Genomic DNA, 22,760 nt, shown 5'->3' with positions numbered 1-22,760 from the left:
CGCAAGAAGAACCTGGTGTCCATTTCAGCAATGAAAGTCGAAGGTTACAGGGTGGCACTCATCGATGGAAAGGTACATGTTTGAAAATAGAATTTTCAAAGATGTTTGTGAGTTCAGGGTTGTATCAAGTTGCAGGAAGTCCAATGGGGACCATGTCCATTGACACATAGCATCAGAGGTCTGCGAGTCAGATGGTGATAGGGATGCCTGAATTCAAAAAGAGCATGAAGGTACATGTCTAAGATGTATCAAAGGCTAAGTTGCAGGAAACGCAGGTACAGGGTCCGTTTCCGTACGGAAACGAAACGGAAACGCATTTCCGCGTACCGTACGGCCTGGAAACGCGTTTACGACCGTACGGGCACGTTTCCCGAAATGGAAACGTGCCCGTACGACCGGAAATGCGTTTCCAGGTCGTACGGGCCCCGTTTCCCCAAAAAAATTACTTGTTTTTTTAATTTTTTTTTTTTTTTTCTAATTAGTTTTTAAATTTTTTTAGGGTTTCTAAGCTGTTCTAGAAACCATTTCTAAAGTTATAAAAGAGCAGTGCCTCTCATTCTCTCATCACACTATTCAGCAAGGAGTTTCTCTTGGAGATTGGCAGTTGTTTCAGTAGCTGGTGTTTTGAGCAGTGAGTAAAGTAGATTTCAGCAGCGGGAGAAAGAGATTTCAGCAGCAAGAGAAGGAGATTTCAGCAGGAGATTTCTGTAGCAGCAGATTTGGCTCAGCTACAGCCATATTTCTCTTCTCTTTTCTGGCATTTCCGGGTAGTTTCAACCACAGAAAATTAATTTGGGTAAGCCACATTCATTTTGTTAGTTTTTTCTTACTATTTCTTCAATTTTTCTAGGGTTTATGCAGCTAAATTGCTGAAAAACGTTTTTTATTTATAGATTTGTTTTTTAAATTTATTTTTGCAGCAGATTTGGCTAAGCTACAGCCATATTTCTCCTCTTTTATGGCATTTTAGGGTAGATTCAGCCACAGATAATTAATTTGGGTAAGCCACATTCATTTCTTAGTTTTTTTCTTACTATTTCTTTAATTTTTCCAGGGTTTATACAACCAAAAATATGAAAAACGTTTTTATTATTTACAGATTTGTTTTTTTAATTTATTTTTGCAGCAATGGCTTCCAGCCAAAGTGTAGCTGCAACTTCAAGCCCTAGGGCCAACCCAAGGGCTGAATATTATCCTCTTTGGAGGCATGTGACGAAGCTTCAAAAATGTGGAGGTGGTGGCTCATGGGAATGACGATGCACTCTTTGCAATAATACGTACAAGGGCTCCTACCCAAGAGTGAAGGCGCATCTGTTGCATGGAGGAGGACAGGGGATTCTGGGTTGCACAAAAACATCAGATCCGTTGGTAAGGAGGGCATATCAAAGAGAGCAAGATGAGGCGGATGGTACTAAGAGAAGGCATGATGAGCATACTCAGGCTACATCTAACATTGAGCCAAGGATTGTAGTTGAAGCAAGAAAGAGGAGAGCTGGTCACACTCAAGAACATGAACAAGCAGCACCCAAACATACCAGAGGCTTAGGGGCATCCCAATCAGTTCAGGATAGCAGAATTGCTAGATTGGTGAATGTGCAAGCAAGAGAAGAAGCTGATTCCAGAGTGGCCAGGTGCATTTATGCATGTGGTATCCCATTCAATGTTGTTCGCTCTCCTTACTGGCAAGATATGCTAAGGGCAGTTAACAAAGCTCCTCAAGGGTACAAGGGGCCCAACTATGAGAAAGTCAGAACCCAGCTTCTCAAAAATGAGAAGGAACTTGTGGAGGACGTTTTAGTTCCAATTCGTTCTTCCTGGAGTAGCTCTGGGGTTACCATAGTCTCAGATGGTTGGACAGATATGAGGCGCAGACCATTGATAAATATCATTGCCACTTCCCCCAAAGGAGCAATGTTTATCAAGGCAGAAGACTGCTCAGGAGAGGTGAAAGATGCACAGTTCATTGCTGATGTTATTATAAAAGCTATTGAACAAATAGGGGCTAACAGGGTGGTGCAAGTTATCACGGATAATGCACCAGTTTGCAAAGCTGCAGGTTTAATTATTGAGGGGAGGTATGACCACATCTTTTGGACACCATGCATTGTCCATAATCTGAATCTGATCTTAGAGGAGATCGACAACAAAGTTTCCTGGATAAAGGAAGTCACAGGGGAAGCAAGGGAGATTATCAAATTCATCACCAACCACCACCAGTCTCAGGCCATATTTCGAGAGTACTCCAAATTGGAGTTGTTAAAAGTTGCTGAGACAAGATATGCCTCAAACTTCGTGATGTTGCGCCGCCTTGTTGAGGTTAAGCATGCATTAGTTTCTATGGTGGTGAGTCAACTTTGGATTGAGTGGAGACAAGCAGATTCAGAGCGGGGATCTATGGTGCGTAGATTGTGCGTTGATGAGGATTGGTGGAGCAAGGTAGTTTTCTTGCTAAAGTTCACAACCCCTGCATTTGAGCTTCTCCGGAGTGCTGACACTGACCAACCTTTCTTGGGAGTGGTATATGATGGCATGGATTCCATGGTTGAGAAAACTATGGAAACCATTTCGCAGGAGTCTCCACAACTTCTGTTTGTTGATGATCATTTTGCTGGTTTGATCAAGAAAATCATTGTTGACAGGTGGAACAATTTCAATACACCATTGCACACTTTAGCACATGCTTTGAACCCCAAATTTTATGATGAGGAGCTTATTGCTAAAAGCAATGGGAAGAGGAAGGCACCCCATAAGGATAGAGAGGTGGCTACTGGGGTGAAAAAAGCACTAATGAGAATGTTTCCTTCTCATCTACATAGGGAGGTAAAGGAGGAATTTGCCAGTTTTGCTGCAGGAATAGATGATTATGCAGATATATCAGCTTTGGAGGAGAGAAGCACCATGAATCCAGTTAGGTGGTGGATTTGTCATGGAGCAAATGGTGTACATTTGCAAAGCCTTGCCATTCGTATTCTTTCACAAGTGGCAAGCTCTTCATCAGCAGAAAGGAATTGGAGCACTTATGGTTTTATTCGTTCTGTGAAGCGCAATAGGTTGGGCTCACAGAAAGCAGAGGATCTTGTTTATGTGCACTCCAACCTTCGCCTTGCATCTCGTAGGGGTCCAGAATACAACAATGGTCCTTCTAAAGAATGGGATGTGGATGCAGAAAATCCTGATTTGGATCTCTCTCTTGCTGCCCTGAATATTGAGGAGGATTCTGGAAGTGGAATTGGTGCATCATCTTCTTCAGCACCACCATCCACTGTTGAGCATTCTGCTGCTTCTATTTTTGATGAGGATTGTTATGATGAGGATTAGTCTTTTGTGACTTGTCTCTATAGTTCTTGCAGCCTTATAGTCTTTATTGTACTTGCAGCCTTATAGTCTTTATTGTACTTGCAGCCTCATATACTAATATAAATAAAGGCTGATTTTGGATTTTCCAGTTCCTATATTTTTATTTTCATTATGTGATGACTCATGAGTAAATGTGATCATTGTGATGTAAATTTAATCTTAATGTTAAAATGTTTAAGTAAATGTATCATTAATGCTTTATGATTGCACATATATATATTAATAATTTTTAAATGTTTTTAATATATATATATATATATATATATATATATATATATATATATATTATCTAGGAAACCGGATTCGTCCTAAACCCCCTGCGAATCCCGAATCCGGCGAATCCGACACGATTCGGTCTGGATTCGTGTCCAAATCACAGGACACGTCGTGTCCGAGGGCGTGTCGCGATTTTCAGGGGTGTGTCGCGATTTTATGACACGTGTCTGGTTTCCAGGACTTGCTAACCTCAGCGCGGGTATGAAAAGGGCGTGTTTGCTCATTAATATTTTCATTTGGTAAGTGATTTGTGCTGTTGCAGCAAGGAGTAGAGCATTTTGGCAACTTCATAATCAAGTCTAGGCCCTAGTATTGATATGCTATTCATGGTAATGTTAAATTCTTAAAGTAAAAGTGACATTCTCCTTAATCTTCATTTTCATCCTTTTACTTAAATTTTTAACATTACCATGAAATGACTCAGGATGTTTGAGAGTGGTTCCGGCCTCATTGGATTTCATATGGAGAAAGTAGAATTTTAGATTTCATTCAAAATCCAGCAGACTTATTAGTTTTTCAGGATTTTAGGATTGGGGGATTGCAATGTTTCCATTGAATTTTTTCATGTATTAGGGTATGGAACTCGTATTTAATCGAGAGCACCAAACCAAGAGCTTCTGAATATGTCGCTCCCGCTCCCGTTTTCGCTCCCGCTCCCCGCTTTCGCTCCCGCTCCCAAGTAACACTGTTCCTGATGATATGGGTCTGGACACCATTGTTGAGTTGGCATTGGCCAACATGGATCTCAATGATCCAGTGCTAGAGCCTGTTAGATTTGATGACTTAGAGGGGTCAGCCTCCATACCAGCAGATGCAAAGGCGACTATGGATACAAGGGAGGAGGAGGATGTAGAGGAGAGCAGTGGGGACCATGATGATGGGGACAGTGATGCTGATTCTGATGCTGATTGATGCCTTGAGGCTTGTATACCTGTAGTTGTTTTATATTTTCTATTTCTATTTGCCATTGGCATTGCACCAACACTACCTATGTAACACATTTTGATTTGATGACTTAATGAGAAAACTACAGTTGTCAGTGTGTTTATCTTACTATCTTGTAGTTGTAAGTTGTCTTTCAGTTATGAATTATGAATCATGATTTAAATTTTTAATAGATTTATCATTTATGTGACCAGTACCACTGACATTTATTTGAATTTTGTATGTATTATGCATGCTAATAGCTATAGATGAAGATCTATGTTTGAAATCAATAAATTTGTATCATTAATTAAAATTTGTGTAAGAAATATGATAATATCTAATTTTTAATAATATATATATATATATATATTTAAATATATTATATATATATATATATTTTTAAATATATATATATATATATATATATATATATATTTTTTAAAATAATATATAACGTGTCCTAACGTGTCCTGTTCCGGGGGGTCAGCGTGTCCCGAATCCGACACCACGAATCCCGAATCCTACGTGTCCCGAATCCCCATGTCAGGTGACTTAGATTATTATATATATTCGCGTTTCCCCGTTTCCAAAATTTGGGGAGGTCGCGTTTCGTTTCGCTTCCGCGTTTCATTTCGCTTCCCCGTTTCCCCGTTTCGTGCAACTTAGATCAAAGGAAAATCTTATAAGGGGACCATTCTCCTCATGCAGCAGGTCCACAGGTTTGGAACAACCCGAGGAGTTTGAGATTCATAATCAGGAATCTCATGTATACAGGTGGAAGAAAGCCCTCTATGGCTTGAAGCAAAACACCTCGGGCGTAGCATGAGAGGATTGATAGCTGTCTGATGAAGCTGAGATTCACTAGGAGTGAAACCGATCCAAACCATTACCCAAAGGTTGTGGATTATAGACCTCTCATACTAGCACCTTATGAGGATGACCTATTTTTGACAGGTGCAGACCCTCTCATTTGCAGAAGTAAGAGGGAGTTGGATTCCAGATGTGGAATGATAAACTGCAAGCCTATGACTACCTCGAGGATCTTAACTTTCAGAAGTTATATGGTAGTGATGTTGGACCAGATTTGGGAAATGCCTCTGAGTTTCATTCGCGCTGATGTTCTTGGTGAACTTCTGTCTGGATATATGTTTTGCAGTTAGCATGGTGAGCTCATATTTGGTTGAGCCTCACTAGATTGGGGCCAAGAATCTTTTGAGATATCTTCGGGGCATAATCTCTCATGGATTGAGATACACTGTCGAAAATATGAAACTGCATGATTGTTCGAATGCTGACTAAGCAGGCAGTGTGGAGGATCACTAGAGCACTTCTTAGTGCTGGTTCTCTTTGGATTCTACTTCGATATCATGGATAAGCAGGAAGCAGAAGTCGGTTGCTATAAGCACTCTCGAGACTGAATACACAGCTATGAGTATGATCTTGTGTGAAGCTGCATGGTTGCAGAAGCTCTTAAGTGAGCTGTTTGAATACATGATGAATACCACTGTGATTCTTTGTGACAACTAGAGGTGGGATTTGATTATTGAAGAATCCCGTACTCGATGATTGCTCCAGCAGATAGACATCAGATACTGCCTTATCTGGGATATGGTAAGTCGATGAGCAAGGAGGCTCCATCGTTTGAGACTGATGTACAGTTCGCAAACATTTTTGACAAAGCCCCTGGGAAAGGTCAAATTCATGAATTTCCGAGAACGACTTGGTGTCGTTCAGAAACCCTCTTATAAGGGTCAAGTATGATGTATTGAGCTCTAGGAGCTCTAGGGGGCACTGGGTACTTACTAGAGCAACATATGACCATAGGGCGACTCACCCTCCCCTGGCGGTGCACTATGTACAGGATGACAGGTTCAACCTTCCCCTGTGATACCCTGTGGCGACTATGGAACAGGATGATTAGTTCTCTTGTGGGCTAGGATGATTCGTTCTCCATGGTGACTGTGGAACAGGATGATTCGTTCTCCTGTAGGCCAGGATGATTAGTTCTCCATGGCATCCATTGGACAGGATGATTCGTTCTCCTGTGGATAGGATGATTAGTTCCCTTGTTGAGGCATCCTACCCATGAAGTCTGGGACTCATGGGAAGTACCTCTCATCTGATCAATGAGCAGGGAAATGAGGATAGGGACCATAGTAGTCCTATCGATGGACGCATCATTGTATCTACCGTACTCCCTATGCTAGGATGACCTCCATTGACCTGGGATCAATGATACTGGTCTGGGATCAGTGAGAGTGGTACACACTCTGAGACTGACTTCGGGTCAGTAGAGGACTGGTCTGGGACCAGTGAAAGTGGTACACACTCTAAGATTGACTTCGGGTCAGTGGAGGATGGTATGATACATCCTCAATCAATTCTTCTTCTTCATAGTTCAAGCAGAGCAGAGCAGAGCTCAGCAGATCAGAGAAAGAGATAGTATAGTCAGACATATGGATCAACGGATGGAGTTCTCCCTAGTTGAGAGGGAGTGTTAAAATTTGCAACTAGGGACAAACTCCATGTGGGTCATCTTATTTATGGCAGCTGATATTTTTCTTGAATCCCTCTCATCGAGAGGTGTAGGATTGATTTAAAGATCATCTGATTCCGATAAGTATTTATGAAGATATGAATTTATTTTGATTATAGACAAATTGTTAAGTCGGCCAGCAACTTATGGAGGCTCAGAAGCCCAACAGTCATGTCTATTCAACCTCTACATTTTAGTATAAATAAAAGAGGACTTGAAGTCGTTTGTCACACACTCTTTATGTGATCTCCTCCTGTCCACGTCTTTGGGTTTTGGTGAAGGAGAAACACTAAGAGTATACGCTGGACTAAGTAAGATGATGCCCTAGCCGTAGTAAGAATGATGCCCTAGCCGTAGTAAGAATGATGCCCTAGCCGCAGTAAGGATGATGCCCTAGCCGCAGTAAGGATGGTGCCCTTGACCGTAGTTAATGATGATCTGAGTGAGCAAAGGGAGACATCTAACCGCAACTCTAGAAAGGAGACCTAGCTGCTGTCATAATGATGTCTAGCCGCAGTCAAAGGGAGAGCTCAAGTTGCAAATTGAAGGGAGATCTATCTTCTGTCTTGAGGAGCTCCAATACGTAGTCTAAAGAAGCCCTAATCCATTGACTAAAGGAGGCTCTAACTGCAGTTGAGAAGAGGCCTAATCCACAGCAAGGAGGAGGGCCTAATATGCAGTCAAGGGAGACATCTAACCGCAGCTCTAGAGAGGAGACCTAGCCGCTGTCATAATGAAGCCGTAGCTGCAGATTATGAAGCCATAGCCGCATCAAGATGAGGAGAGACCTAGCCGCAACAAGAGGTGACCTAGCTGCAGCAGAAGGAGCCCTATAACATCGTGAAGGAGTCTAGAAAAATCAGCGTGGGAATTATGTGATAAAGCCACATTGCTGTAGGTTACAACGTGGTCTATTTCAGGGCTGTTTGGGCATGATAGGGCTGTTCTTGAGCTCGGTTTGCAAGGAAGCTGAGCTGCAATATAAAGAGGTCAGAAAGGACAGTGTATAAATTCAGATTGCTGTAGGTGACAGCATGACAAAAGAAGGATTGTTTAGTTTGGGTCTTCTTAAAGGATTCTGGAACTATAGCCTCGCTGCTTTGCTAGGTTGCAAGCCATGGCAAGCAGCTAAGGCTGATATACATATGGCAGTATAATGAAGCAACTGAAGTATAGCAGCAGCATGATGCAGCAACAAGGTTTTGCAGCATGATGAAGTATAACAGCAGCATGATGAAGTATAACAGCAGCATGATGTAGCAACAAGGCATTGGCATTGAGTATGTCTTGTATGATTGGGTGAAAACACTGTGACAAGTGCAACTGATAATCAAGTATAGCATAACAGGGTTTGAATGCAACATTAGATGCAGATCCGTGATAAGAACAGCTCAATGAGTGGAGCAGCAAAGTGACAAGAGCATCTACATGAAGTGCAGCATGGTGCAGCACAACGAGGTGTAGCATGTAGACAAGATGCAACACTATAATAGGTGAAGGAGTTACCTTGGAGAATCAGTTGAAGCAGCATGTCTTCAACTGATCTCATGTAGATATAATAAGCAGTGTTGATAATATCGCCGAAATATCGGCGATATTTGCAAATATCGCGATATTTTCGGCGAGCCGAAATATCGCCCCCGAAAAATCGCGATATTTGCCTGTTTTTAATTTCGCGCGAGAATTCCGATATATCGGCGATATTTTCTAAAATATCGCGAGACGACAGCAAATATCGCCGGCGGCCTGTATAAAACGGTTTATGAGTTTTTAAAGACGCGTCATTTCGTTTTTGTGGTCGAGCTGGAGACGGAACCGGTCGAGGGTTTGGCTGCGGAGGGTTTGGCTGCCGAGAACAGGTATCTATCCACCCAAACCACAGATTTATCCACTTATCACTGTTACAAACTTACATCCATCCGAAAATCTCATAGGTATAACCGTATATCTGAATTTTTGACGGTGTAAATGCTGTCTATTAATTTTTAAATATTTGAGGTGAGCTGACATGAGTTCTTCTCGTTGTTTAGAGGCTGACTTCAGTGTTAACCACTATTTCTTCTAGTTCTAGGCTATAACAATACGTGCCAAGGTCTAACATTTGTCATGATAAACAATGAACATTGTTCAATGTTTACACTGTATAGTGTACACACTGCTGGTATATATGGTGATCTAAACCATTCTAAGACAGAGCTTAAGGTTGTCTAATGGTAATCAACAGTGCTTTTCACCACATACAAAGAAGATCTGTCTCAGCACTGTAGATGGTCCTTCCGCCAGATCTTTTGGTGACACGGTATTGACTAGATGTGTTATTGCTGTAAGTTTCAAAAGCTTTTAAATATTTCCCTTTACTCAAGTTTCAAAAACACCAGAATTTGAAGTCTTCTTGTACACCTGTTCCAGAGGACAATGACTAAGCCATGATACAATATGTTGCCTGCAATGATCATTTAATGTTGCAACATTTAACTTGAGGGATTTGCCAATACAAAGTAATCCCCAAAAAATCATTGGAGAAGAATTGAAGGACAGTTTCCAACTTTCTTTCTGTTGTTACTCTCTTCTAGAACTTCAAGAAAAGATGGACCCCTCCCAGGAGGTCTCATCACTATTCTGCATATTATAGAGTTAAGTGAGAATAGTATGCCACTGCTCTAGATTCAAAATTGCTTGTAATCTAATACTGAGACCAAGGGCTTTAAACAAGTTACCATTCAATGGTTTTAAACTTTTAATTTTTAAATGAGTTGGATCTGATCTAAATATCCAGTTTGAGATTACAGACATTTCTTTCATTGAATTTCACGGTTTCCTTTATCTTGGAATGTAACAACCCCTTACTATTTTCATGTGAAATGAGGTTGCTGTCCTAAGGAATGATATCTAAAGCACTTGATCTGGTTAATCATTAAAACTTGAACATAATAAACAGCATAATAACCTATGATACAGATATATTGTTTAATGATCAGTCTTGCACATCTAGAACAGCCATTGGTGATTGATTTATGGTCTGATTTGGAACAGCGATTGGAACTCTGCATAATGATGAATGGTTTATAATTTGAATTTCCTTCTATTATTCCAGTTGGGAGTTATTATCTGTTGTCTACTCTTGTCTCAATATAACACAGAGATATCTCAGATTCTCAAATGCACCTATAGAACTTTGTTAAAGTTTAGTCCATTTGTCTTTGAAGAATGAGGATTTGATATTGAGACCTGCACCCATGGAATTTCGTAAATTCGTATTACTTATTAAGTTATTAAGTTGCTAATTCCAAATTTTTTTTGGTGCTGTAGGTTTCCTTTTGAGTTAGCCCACTACAAAATACAAATATGCCAAAAAACTTGGACCCATTTTGGGAGTATGGGATCCTTGATGGTGGGACAAATCGTGCATATCTTTCATGCAAATTGTGTGGGGACAAGAGGACAGGTGGGGTTACACGACTGAAATACCATCTTGCTAGACTCACTGGACATGATGTTGGCATTTGTCAAGTTTCTAGTCCAGAGCTTATACGAAAAGCTCTTGAGGCAATTGAAGAAAAGGACAGAAAGAAGGAAGAGGCGGAAAGAAACAAAGCTGAACGTGCAGGTAGATCTTTTGGGATATCTTCTCCTGATTTTGATGTTCAGGGTAGTGGCCCTACTGGCCCTAGTGGGAGGGGCTCCACAACTGGCACACCATCACATGCTAGCGCTACTGCTAGTGTGAATGCGAGGTCATCATTTTTGTTCAACGAACAGGAGCTGGAGCACAACCTGACATAAAATCGCTTTATAAAAAAAAGGAGAAGGAAGAAGCAGATAGAGTCATGGGGAGGTGTATTTTTTGGAGCGACTTACCTCTCAGCATCACAAAAACCAATCCATTTTGGCAACCAATGTGTGATGCTATTGCTGTTGTGGGCCCAGGGTACAAAAGTGCCACATATGAGGAGTTGCGGGGGCCAATTCTTCAAGCAGAAAAACAGGACATCAACTCTAGATTGGCGGAGTTGAAACAGACATGGGAAGTCACTGGATGCACAGTGATGTCTGATGGTTGGACAGATAGGAAGGGTAGGACCCTTCTAAATTTCTTGGTACATTGTCCTAAAGGTACCATGTTTATTAAATCATTGGATGCATCAGAACATATCAAAGATGCAGCAACGATATGTGAGTTGTTAGATGGGTTCATTCAGGAGATTGGTGTGCAGAATGTGGTGCAAGTCGTAACAGACAATGCAGCTAATTATGTGTCTGCCGGCAGAATGCTTATGGAGAGGCATCCCACATTGTTCTGGACTCCATGTGCAGCGCATTGTCTTGATTTGTTGCTTGAGGATATGGGGAAACTCTCCTTCATCAAGGAGGCAGTTGATATGGCTAGGAGCATCCCCAAGTTTATTTATAACCATGCTTTTGTTCTTAGCCTTATGAGGAGGTTCACTAGAAACAAGGAGTTGCGGCGTCCTGCCATCACACGTTTTGCCACAACCTTTATTACTCTTCAGTCTTTGCTTCGATGTCAGTTCGAGTTGAAGCAAATGTTTGTGTCTGATGATTGGCGTGCTTGTAGATACAGCAGGAGACCTGATGGGAGAGCCATTGAAAAAATGGTGTACTCTGATACATTTTGGCGTGGAGTACAAGAAGCATGTGCAGTTAGCGAACCTATAGTAAAGGTTCTTAGATTGGTGGATGGAGAGAAGCTTGTAATGCCTTATTTGTATGAGGGCATGGATAGGGCCAAGGAGGCCATTCGTTCCTATTATGCAGACAAGGGTTCTGCTGGCCTTAATAGGCAGATGATGTTATGGGATGTGATCGATAGTCGGTGGACAGGGATGCTTCATCGACCCATTCATGCAGCAGCACTCTTCCTCAACCCTGCATTTGCATACAAATGCAAATTTCGTTTTGATGGCGAGGTGATGGAAGGGCTCCATTCCTGTATTCAGAGGATGGTACCTGATTCTGAGCTTCGTAGCAAAATCAAGCGCGAGATACAAAGTTATCAGGATTGTGTTGGCCTATTTGGCTTTGATGATGCCATTAAGGAAAGGGCCCTCTTCATGCCACGTAAGTGACAAGTCATCACTCATTAGAAATTAGAAATTTGAATTTAATTATGTTTTAACTCTTAACTTTTAACTTTTAAGTTTTTGAATTTTTTATTTCATTATTTTGTTGTAGATCTTTGGTGGCGAAGCTATGGTGCAAGGGTACCAAATTTGCAAAATTTGGCTATACGAATCTTGAGTCAAACATGTAGCTCTTCAGGGTGTGAGCGCAATTGGAGTGTATTTGAGAAAATACACGCCAAAAAGCGCAACAGGTATAACTTTGAACTCAAGCCTTCAGTTGAGCAATTACACTTATTGTAATTTTTAATTTTTAATTTATGACCTTCAAGTGTCAAGAGTCAAGAGTCAAGACTCATTACTTTTTTTGACACTCTTACAGGTTGGAGTTCGCACGCCTCAACGATTTGGTGTATGTGCATTACAACATCCGACTTTGAGTGAGGCAAATAGAATCACCAGTGGATCCAGATGCCATTTCCTTAGACAATATTGATGTATTGTCTCTGTGGAGGGTGGAGTCTCAGGAGCCCATATTGGAGGAGTCACCTTCATGGTTAGAGCCAGTGGCAGATGATCCATTAGAGCAGGGGCAGCAAGAGGAGGACTCGGAGTCAGAGGAGCAGCAACACTTAGAGGAGGAGCAGGAGGAGGAGGACACTGCGGGAGCATCAGCATCAACACCATCTGCTATAGATATAGGAGAGCATAGCTCCATGCCTATCACTCATTATTTGACATTAGGTGCAGAGGCAGTGTCAGGGCCTTCTACTACTAGGGGCAGGCCTGGCAAACAGCCCATCATGTTTTCCTGTAAAAGGGGGAGAGGGCAGTAGATAGATAGCTGCTAGTTTTATTTGTTATGCTACATGTAACTCATGATGATGAGATACTTTTATTATTATATGTGATGTTATTTTGTATTGGTTCTCCACATTTGAGTCCTTGAATGGACAATTATCAGGGATTAGCACGATTTGGTATCGCCTTTGATATATCATTTCTATTTGACATCATATATATCAGTGTTTTCTTCATATTTATGTGCCAATGTGTTTATTTCATGTTGTTATTGCTTTATATGTTTAAAAATCTGAAAAAAATGAATATATTATGCATTTTTTATGCTTGCTTTTGTTGTTTAAATTCTGAACATGAAGATGTTGCTTTAAAAATTAAAATAGTTTCTTGAGTGTTTGCTGGGCACTGTATAGTTATACTCATTTAATGCCAATTTTTTGTTTTTTTTGTGCCCTAGGTTTGAATTAGTTCACTACAAATGTCAAATATGCCAAAAGCCTTGGACCCATTTTGGGAGTATGGGGAGGCTGTTGGTGGGGCAAATCAGGCATATATATCATGCAACTTGTGTGGGACCAAGATGTTAGGAGGGATTACACGATTGAAATACCATCTGGCTAAACTCTCTGCATATGATGCAGATGTGATGCCTTGTATGGTTTCTAGTGCAGAGGTTATACAAAAAGCTCGTGAAGCAATTGCTGAACAAGACAGAAAGAAAGCTGCTAGGGAGAGGCCAATGGTCTCAGATAGATAGCTGCTAGTTTTATTTGTTTTGCAACTTTTGCTACATATAAGTTTATAACTCATGATGATGAAATACTTTTAAAGTTTTATATATGTGATGTTGTTTTGTTTGAGTCCTTGATTGGACAATTATCACTATCAGGGATCAGCAGGATATGTGATGTTATTTTGTTTGAGTCCTTGATTGGACAATTATCAGGGATCAGCAGGATTTGGTATCGCCTTTGAAGTTTGATGTATCATTTCTATTTGACATCATATATATCAATGCCTTCTTCATATTTATGTGCCAATGTGTTTAGTTCATGTTGTTATTGCTTTATGTGTTTAGAAATCTGAAAAAAATGAATATATTATGCATTTTTTATGCTTGCCGATATTTGCTGATATTTTGCCGATATTTTCGCCGATATTTCCGATAAGATATTTTCCAGACCCTCGCCGATATTTTCCCGATACCGATATTATCAACACTGATAATAAGTCAAAGTGTTGAATTCCGTTGTAAATGTACTATCTCTATCTCTCTCTATCTACTGAATTATTGAAGAACATAAAGGAAGAATTGATCAAGGGTTTCCCCACATTGGGGTTTGTCCCTGGCTAGCGCCACATCTTGTGTCCTCTTGTCTTGGCTTGTCTTCTGCGATTTATGTTTATGTTCTATTTGCAATTTACTTTAATGCTGATGTGATTGCTAATCTGGAAAAGATATGGAGCTAACTATGAAAATTGAAATAAATTGCTCTAAGCATAGAACATACCTAAAATTAACAACAAGACAACACAAAATTTAATCTAGGAAAACCCACTTTGGGAAAAAACCCAACAACCTTTTCTTCAGAGAAATTATTCAATAATAGAGATACATCTAATTCTTCAAGTCAAACATAAAGTCAAATTGACTAGCAACACAACCTTGGCCACACCTTGTCAAATTGTCCTCTTGACAAGTCGATCTGCTGCCCAATAAATTAGTCCTGGTTTGATCTACTAGGGCCGAAATTCGGCCTACTTCTGCATGCAGAAATATAGGTTCTCATGCTCTGATATGCCTAGAAAACTCGGCCTTCCTGACACACGTGCGAGGTCAAAGAAGAGAGAAATCGTAGGTGCAAGGTCAAACAGATAGAGAGAGAAGTTGTTGGTTTGCTTGATCAACTTTGTCCTTTCTTTGTCTTCTTCGTGTAGGTGAACAAAGGATATCTTGTCTTGGGCGAGATCTGAATGGTGCCAAGAGGAGGGAGTCAACTGCCTTTATATAGTGATCTTGGGAGGCCGAATAGGTGTGACAAGGGGCAAGCCAACTTGGAGGGTTGACTTGACTTCTTTGGAGCCAAAAATTCAAATTGAAAATTGAAATTTTTTCTCTTTGGAAACCAATATGAAAAACATGTCTTGTATTTATTATTACATATATTTGAAGAGCTAAAATATTAATTATGAAGACTGTCCATAGCTACAACATTCAACACTAATACTAGCCCAAATTTATTTTCTCGCAATAGTTGTTTTTTTGGATGTGGTTCATGGACTTTGGAGATCGGTGACCGCTCTGTCCATGGAGACATTTTCCAAGCAGATCCACTAGAAGGGATCACTTCTTGCTAGCTCAGTAACGAAGTCTAACCCCGAGGGTGTCAAGGAGAACTGACCTCGTGACCTCCTAATAGCGAGGTGCTTTAACGACGAGAACTCGACCAGTTGAGCTAACCCTCGGGGCTCGTAATATTTATTTATTCCCTATAATTTATTTTATTAACCAAATGAATTGTAAATTATTGAAAAACAAAATCAGTAATATTTTAACTCCTGAATATTTATATACAACTGAAATGAAACTAGAGAGAGATCAATCACACATTACAACAAATAAACACCCACAACAATTCTCCTTCTTTAATTAATCTCAAGAAAATCAGGGTTTTGACCCACCGAGAAATTACATGGAAATATGCATTAATTGGAACTTGCAACTCCGCCCCACTAGATGAATTTGGCCCTAGGAATTTTGGCCCACTAGAAATCAGGTTCTAATGATATTTGGCTTGGAGAACTCGTCCCACCTCTTCACCAACAACTAGGCCATGCACATTCCCCTCGCATAACCTTTTTGCCTTAGGAGATTTGGCCCTAGCAAATTAGCCTCTCCAACAAATCGACCTCCTTTTCACTTTAGCAATTTGGTCTCCTGTAAATTTTCTCGAACCGACCTCCACTCTTCCTCCTTTGCATTATAATTTGGCTGAGCCTCCCACTCTAGAGAAAAATGACTCTCTCCCTTGAGTGTCTTAACCTCTCCTTTAGGCTTATTTTATAATCTTCATCAAGACCAAATCCCTAACCCTAATATCCCTTCTAGAAGATCTAAGAGATCAATGATTGAGATCATTTCTAAGTCACTTAAATAATTTCATTATTTATCCTTGGAATTTGAGTTAATATTCCACACTAATTAGTTGACTTTAATTATTGCACTTTTCTTAACTTTAACTTAGGAAACAAGACATAAATCACTTACTCCTCCAAGCAATCACCTAAAGGGGCAATAAATCATCATCTACATGCTAAGACACTAAGCTTATGTAGAAGAAGCTTCAACCCAAAACTGAGTACGAAGATACTATGTGATAAGTTGATGACATGTAAAAGGGGATATATTAGAAATGACAGTTCCCACCTTTACTATTACTCCGTATTCAAATCAAAGTAGAATGATGAGTGAAGAAAACAAGGGAATTCGATATCTTTCTTACATAACTTTAATATCATGAAGAACAATAGTTAATATGCTTACGAAGTCGTAATACATAATTGCTTTGTGTGACTAATATAGTTTCAATTTTGATTGCAATAAAGCAAGGCAATAATTGCTGTGTAACTAATATTGGAGAGGAAACGTTTTCCATTGTTCACTACATATAGTTGATATGTTGATGGTTTAAAAGTGGAACCACAACACAAATGTGTAAATGTCCAAGCTATTTTTACACAATTGGAAACTCTAATCTTCACAATAGGTTCTAGGAGTCCACAATTTGGAGTCTAGATGTAGTCTTGTTTATGAAGTCATGTTCTAATTATATGGTAATTTAGTAATATGCAATGGGAAAAATTTCCTTATGGAATTCCCCTTCTAACAAATGCCATTGTATAGAGCACATTACGGGTTTGGTAAACATGTGTAAGTGCTTTTTTTACGGGCTTATTTAATGACATTCATTCGTTATAGGTTAAAGTTGAAATGTCAAGAATTTGTTTTCATTTTTCAACCATTTAGGAGAAGGTTGCTATGTCCACTATTATTGGAGGCCTTTTATTAGCTTCCTCATAGACACTAAAATTGTAAGGTGACAACTTAGGAGCTGCATGAAAGTCACCCAACTTCCTTTCCATTATTATATCTTTAGATCATAACATGAATTAAATAGTAGCTGGTTTTTTTTTGTTTCCCACTAATCACTTAAACAACTAATTCACATTTTTAACCTCATTTTAGTGTTCTAGGTACATTGTAGTTCACGTAAAGTTTTTATAGTAATCTATCTTTGAAAAATTATCATAGTAATAACAAGTGTTGATAATATTGGTATCGGCAAAATATCGGTGAGGGACTTGAAAACATTTTTTTGGAAATATCGGTGAAAATATTGGCAAACATAAAAAATACATAATATACTCATTTTTTTTGTTTTTATCAGATTTTTGAACATATAAAGCAATAACAACATGAAATTAACACATTGGCACATAAATATGAAGAAAGCATTGATATATATGATGTAGTGCGTGTAAAGTAAAAATGATACATTAGAGGCAATACAAAATCCTACTGATCCCTGATAATTGTCCAATCAATGATTTGTTGAGAAATCTATAGGGCAATAGTTAGAATGATTTCTCTTTTCTTGATAACTGCTTGTGATCTCTTTTTACTTTTTCTTATTATGTTTGTATATCATCAAACAACTACCAAAAACAAGAAGAACAATAGTAAGAACACTAAATGTAGGTTGCAAGCTAGGGCCAAAACCTCTCCACTTGAGAGGAAAACCCGCAAATTTCTTCTCTTCTTATAGATTCTTCAATTGACGAATTCCAAGACCTCTATATCAATACCAATACCCTCCAAGACTAAGTCCAACCCTTTCAGATGATGTGCTTCCTTTGTCCAAGTCAAACTCAGTCAAGTCTCTTTCCAGCAGCACAACTTTGACTCCCAGCTTTTGAATTTCGGCCTCTGCTGCAGGTCTGAAATATTCGGTCCTCCCAACAATAGTTGTCACCACACATTTGAGCTTATTTTGGCCTCCCAATGCTTCTTCAAACCTTCATTTAGCTTTCTCCTTCTTCTGGTGCTTGAGGATGACCTAATGTGACCTTTGCTGACCTTCTTTCTCTACTTCCATTAAGATTGAATTTGCAAAAGAAAAACCATAGCCTTCCTTTGCATGTGTGATAGAGAAATAGCCCAGAAACAAGTCTTCTACATCCTCTACCTTCTTCGCCGCCTTCTTGCTCTTCTTCTTCACTTGAATGAATTTCTTCCAAGGAGGTTGACTTCCCTCCTTTATATAGGCCTCTAAAGGTGGATGTGCCTCCTCAAAATAGGCCGACTTCCTAGTTGCTAGGCCGACTTGGTCTTGAAGGGTATTTTGACACATTTAATGACAAAATTAATTTTCTTTACAAGTTACAATGTGCTCGATGGGGTCTTCAACTTATGGCAATGACTCTTTTGACTTCTTGACCTAGGACTAATCCTAGAAGCACTCAATGGGTGCTTGACCTCTACAATAAACGACCTTGAGCATGAAACCCATGCTCCAAAAATAATAATAATATTTTTTCTTTCATTTTACAATATACACGAATCAAAAGTACTTTTCATATTTATGAAGACCAAACCTAGTTACACATTTTTCAACACTCCCTCTTAACTACAAAGGTATTCATAAATGGTACATGGACATTCTCAATCTAAAGAGATCTCATAGGAAGAGTCAAATTGGTAACCCATTTGTCTAGCATCATAACAACCAACATTGTCATATAGCAAAGCCTTGATTAAGAACTCTATCTCTCCATAAGATTAGAGCACAATGCTGGTGAGACCAATGATTTATAGACTCCATCATCATTGTCTCTCATGGTACATACCCCACTCGGGTGTTCACAGAGTATGTCCTTACGTGGACTGTTCTTATCTTGGATAGCTAGTCCTCAAAGAATATTGGTGCTAGACTTCTCTTATCTTGGATGCCCTATCTCATCCTCAAAGAGTATTGGATGGCAGATACTTACCTAATCCTCCATTTTGTCTTCCCAAGTGAGGACAAGAATGATGTGCCTATCTCTCCCTCTCAACAAGGGAGGATATATCAACCCAACCAAGCTTGTCTCTCAAATACACAAGCTTCTTATTAGGAAGAGATTTTGTTAATATGTCAACTACCTGCTCATTGGTGGAGATATACTATAGCTGCAACATGCCATCTTGTACTAGCTTCCGAATGTAGTGATACTTGTTGTTTATATGCTTTGTCTTTCCATGAAACACTGGGTCTTCAGACAATCTTATACAACTAGTGTTATCACAATGTATCACTGTAGGGCCCATTAGTCCTTCAAATAAGTTGGCAACAACTTCCTTAACCAGACATTTTCTTTGCCCACTTCATAGGCTGCAATATATTCAATCTCATCACTACTCAAAGCAACTGTATCTTGCTTTTTGCTCATCCATGAGATCATGGAAGATCCCAAACTAAAACATCCTCTTGTGGTGCTACTTCCATCCTGCTCACTACCTCCCCAGTCAGAATCTCTATATCTAGTCAAGTGGACATCATTCCTCCTATCATATTTCAGGTAGTAGTGGATTGTTCCTTGCAAATATCTCAGTATGTGCTTGGCTGCTATCCGATGATCATGCTTTGGCTTCACTTGGAACTGACTGAGAACATTCACTTGGAACTGAACGAGAACAATTTGTTCTCATATTTCTAGTCGAGTATTCACCAAGTACATCAGTGAGCCAATCAGTTGTCTATACTTGGTAGAATCTGAGAAATCCATCATGTCAAACCTCTTCAACATCTCGATCACATACTTCCCTTGACCTAGGTAGATCTCATCAGGTACCTTCTAGACTTGTAGTCCCAAATAATAGAGCATCAACCCAAGATCCTTCATATCGAATTCTGCTACCAACTACTTCTTGCATTCTTCAATTCGAACTTCCACCCTTGTCAAGAGAAGATCATCCACATACAGGAGAATGATTTCTGACTCACCTTTTACAAACTTGAAGTATAAGTTCAGATCAACAAACCTTTTTGTGAAGCCCAATCTTTGAAGGTATGCATCACATGCCCTTGGTGCCTGCTTAAGGCCATATAATGCCTTCTTCAACCTGCAAACATATGCCTCTCTATCTTTGACTTCAAATTCCAAGGGTTGCTCTATATAGACTTCCTCATCAATCGTGCCATTCAGGAATGCAGTCTTAACATCCATTTGATGTATATTCCATCCCATCGATGCTGCCAAAGAGACCAATGATCGATGCCTTCTTGTTGAGAGAAGCCCCTAGCCACAAATCTTGCCTTATACTTGTCAATGCTTCCATTTGCCGCATGCTTTATCTTGTAAAGCCATTTGGAAGTTACCACATACTTGTCTTTAGGCCTAGGTACAATCTCCCATACCCCATTCATCATTGTCGATTAATATTCTTCGTTCATAGCATCTTTCCATTATTGAAAATTGTCAACTTCTTCAAAAGCGGATGGGTTTGCTTCTATTAACTTTGTCATATATGTTGCATACCAAAAATATTTTTTGGGTTTCTTGCTTTCCCTAAATGTGCCTTTAGTCGCTCCATGTCCCTCTGCATCTAATAAGGTAGATTTCAACCAATTAGGACTCTTTCTAGTCTCGAGAATTAACATAGGTTGTATATGTTCACTAGGACCTTCATCTTCATGATTTGATACTTCTTCCTCCCTAATAACTTCCTCTTCAAATACTAGAAGTTCTTCATCATTAGAGTCCATAGGGAGATCCTTTGATTTCTTGAATGCAATAATTTCGTCAAATATCACATCTCCACTAACTTCTATTCGATGTCCTTATTTTATGTAGATCTTATAGGCCTTTGAGGAATTATCGTAGCCAACAAATTTTCCCTTCGTGCCAGATGGATCTAACTTCTTTCTCTTGTTCTTTTGTATATGAATATAAACAAAGCAACAAAAAAATTGGAGATGAACCACACTTGGTTTCTTCCCAGTGAATACTTTTTCAGGAGTCAAGTTATCTAGTGACCTGTGGGGACTTCGATTTTGTATGTATATAATTGTCTTTGTTGCTTCACCCCACAGAAATTTCGACAAATCTTTATCATGTAGTATTGCTTTTACACTTTCTTCAATGGATCAATTTTTTCATTTTGCAACTCCATTTGTTCGGGATGATATGGAACTATCAACTCCCTCTTAATCCCAGACTTCTTATAGAAATTATAAGTTCTTTTGAAGTATATTCTTCCCCATTATCAAATCTCAATATCTTGATTCTCCTTTCTGTAAGGTTCTCTACTTCAGAGTTGAATTCTTGAAATTTGGTAAAGACTTCATCCTTGGATTTCATTAAGTAAACCCAAGTTTTCCTGGAGTGGTCATATATAAATGTGACATAATATGGATGACATCCAAGTGACTTTGGTGTCATAGGACCCCAAACATCGGAATAAATAAGATCCAAGATTTCTTTTGACCTTGAAGCACTGCTTCCAAATGGTCTCTTGGTGTTCTTACCCAATGCACATCCCTTGCAAACTCCTTCATGATCTTCCTTCAGTTCGGGGATGCCATTTACTATGGTATTTAGGGTTGATAAGATTTTGTATTGGAGATGATCAAATCTTCCATGTCAAAGTTCACATGGGCTAACTTCAATGTGAACTAAAGCTTGAGCGAGGGAAGTTATCAATCTATAAAGTCTTCCTTCACGTATCCCAATCATTCTAGCATCTTCTATGCTTGAGTTTTTAGTTTTACCCCATACTACAACCTTTCCGTCAATGAATGCAACTTGGTCACCCTTGTCTTCTAAGCATGAAATGGAAAGTAAATTCTTGTGCAAACCTGGAACAAACAAGATATTGTTGACATGAATGCTTCCTTCATTTTCTAGCTCAATCGAGGTTGATCCAATTCCTCTCACAGGGTAGCTTTTAATTATCACCAAGTTCTACGGAGTAAGAGGACTTCCCTTTTGATAATGTCTTCAATTTCTTATGTTGACCACTCATATGCCTTGATGCTCCACTATCGATCACCCAAATGTTCTCATCTTGAAATGTGCCATTGAGTGCACAGAGTAATCCTTCGTTCTTTGTAGATGTCTTGGTCACTTCCTTAGAAGAAAATAGGAGATCCCATACTTCTTTGATGCCTGTCTTGAGATGACTTGCCACCTTTGTACACTTTAGAAACTTCTTCAATGTAGAGGAGATCTTCATTATGCAATTAGCCAAACCTTAACTCTGAAACCATGTTGAGAAATCTATAGGGCAATAGTTAGAATGATTTCTCTTTTCTTGAATGACTGCTTGTGATCTCTTTTTACTTTTTTCTTACTTATTAGCTTCTCCACTTATTATTATGTTTGTATATCATCAAACAACTACCAAAACAAGAACAATAACACACAAGAACACAAAATGTAGGTCGCAAGCCAGGGCCAAAACCTCTCTACTTGAGAGGAAAGCCCACAAATCTCTTCTCTTCTTATAGATTCTTCAATTGATGATGTGCTTCCTTTGTCCAAGTCAAACCTACTCAAATCTCTTGCAGCCACACAACTTGGATCCCTAGATTTAGAATTTAGGCCTTCATTGTAGGTCTCAAATTTTCGGCCCTCCCAGCAACAACTGTTGACACATGTGTGAGCTTATTTGGCCTCCCAACTCTTCTTCAGACCTTCGCTTATTTTTCTCCTTCTGGTGCTTGAGGATGACCTAATGTGAC

The 22,760-nt window shown here is 39.4% G+C and overlaps 2 protein-coding genes across 2 annotated transcripts in view; both read left to right on the top strand.

Moving 5' to 3' along the window:
- LOC149201412 (U2 small nuclear ribonucleoprotein A'-like) overlaps nt 1-22,760 on the top strand; it is a 172,789-nt gene that overhangs the window by 121,332 nt on the left and 28,697 nt on the right. The window lies entirely within an intron of this gene.
- LOC149201413 (uncharacterized) lies at nt 10,459-14,004 on the top strand. Its single transcript, XM_089399713.1, has 2 exons — nt 10,459-12,175; nt 12,290-14,004. The coding sequence occupies exons 1-2, from the start codon at nt 10,924-10,926 to the stop codon at nt 12,478-12,480; spliced, it is 1,443 nt and encodes a 480-aa protein (XP_089255839.1). The 5' UTR covers nt 10,459-10,923; the 3' UTR covers nt 12,481-14,004.

The sequence above is a fragment of the Pinus tabuliformis genome, chromosome 2_1 (assembly GCF_031772625.1).
Source record: "Pinus tabuliformis cultivar Carrire ecotype Pingquan chromosome 2_1, CPIR1, whole genome shotgun sequence".
Taxonomy (NCBI): Eukaryota; Viridiplantae; Streptophyta; class Pinopsida; order Pinales; family Pinaceae; genus Pinus; species Pinus tabuliformis.
The sequence above is the reverse complement of the archived record's forward strand: the minus strand, read 5'-3'. Positions and strand labels throughout refer to the sequence as shown.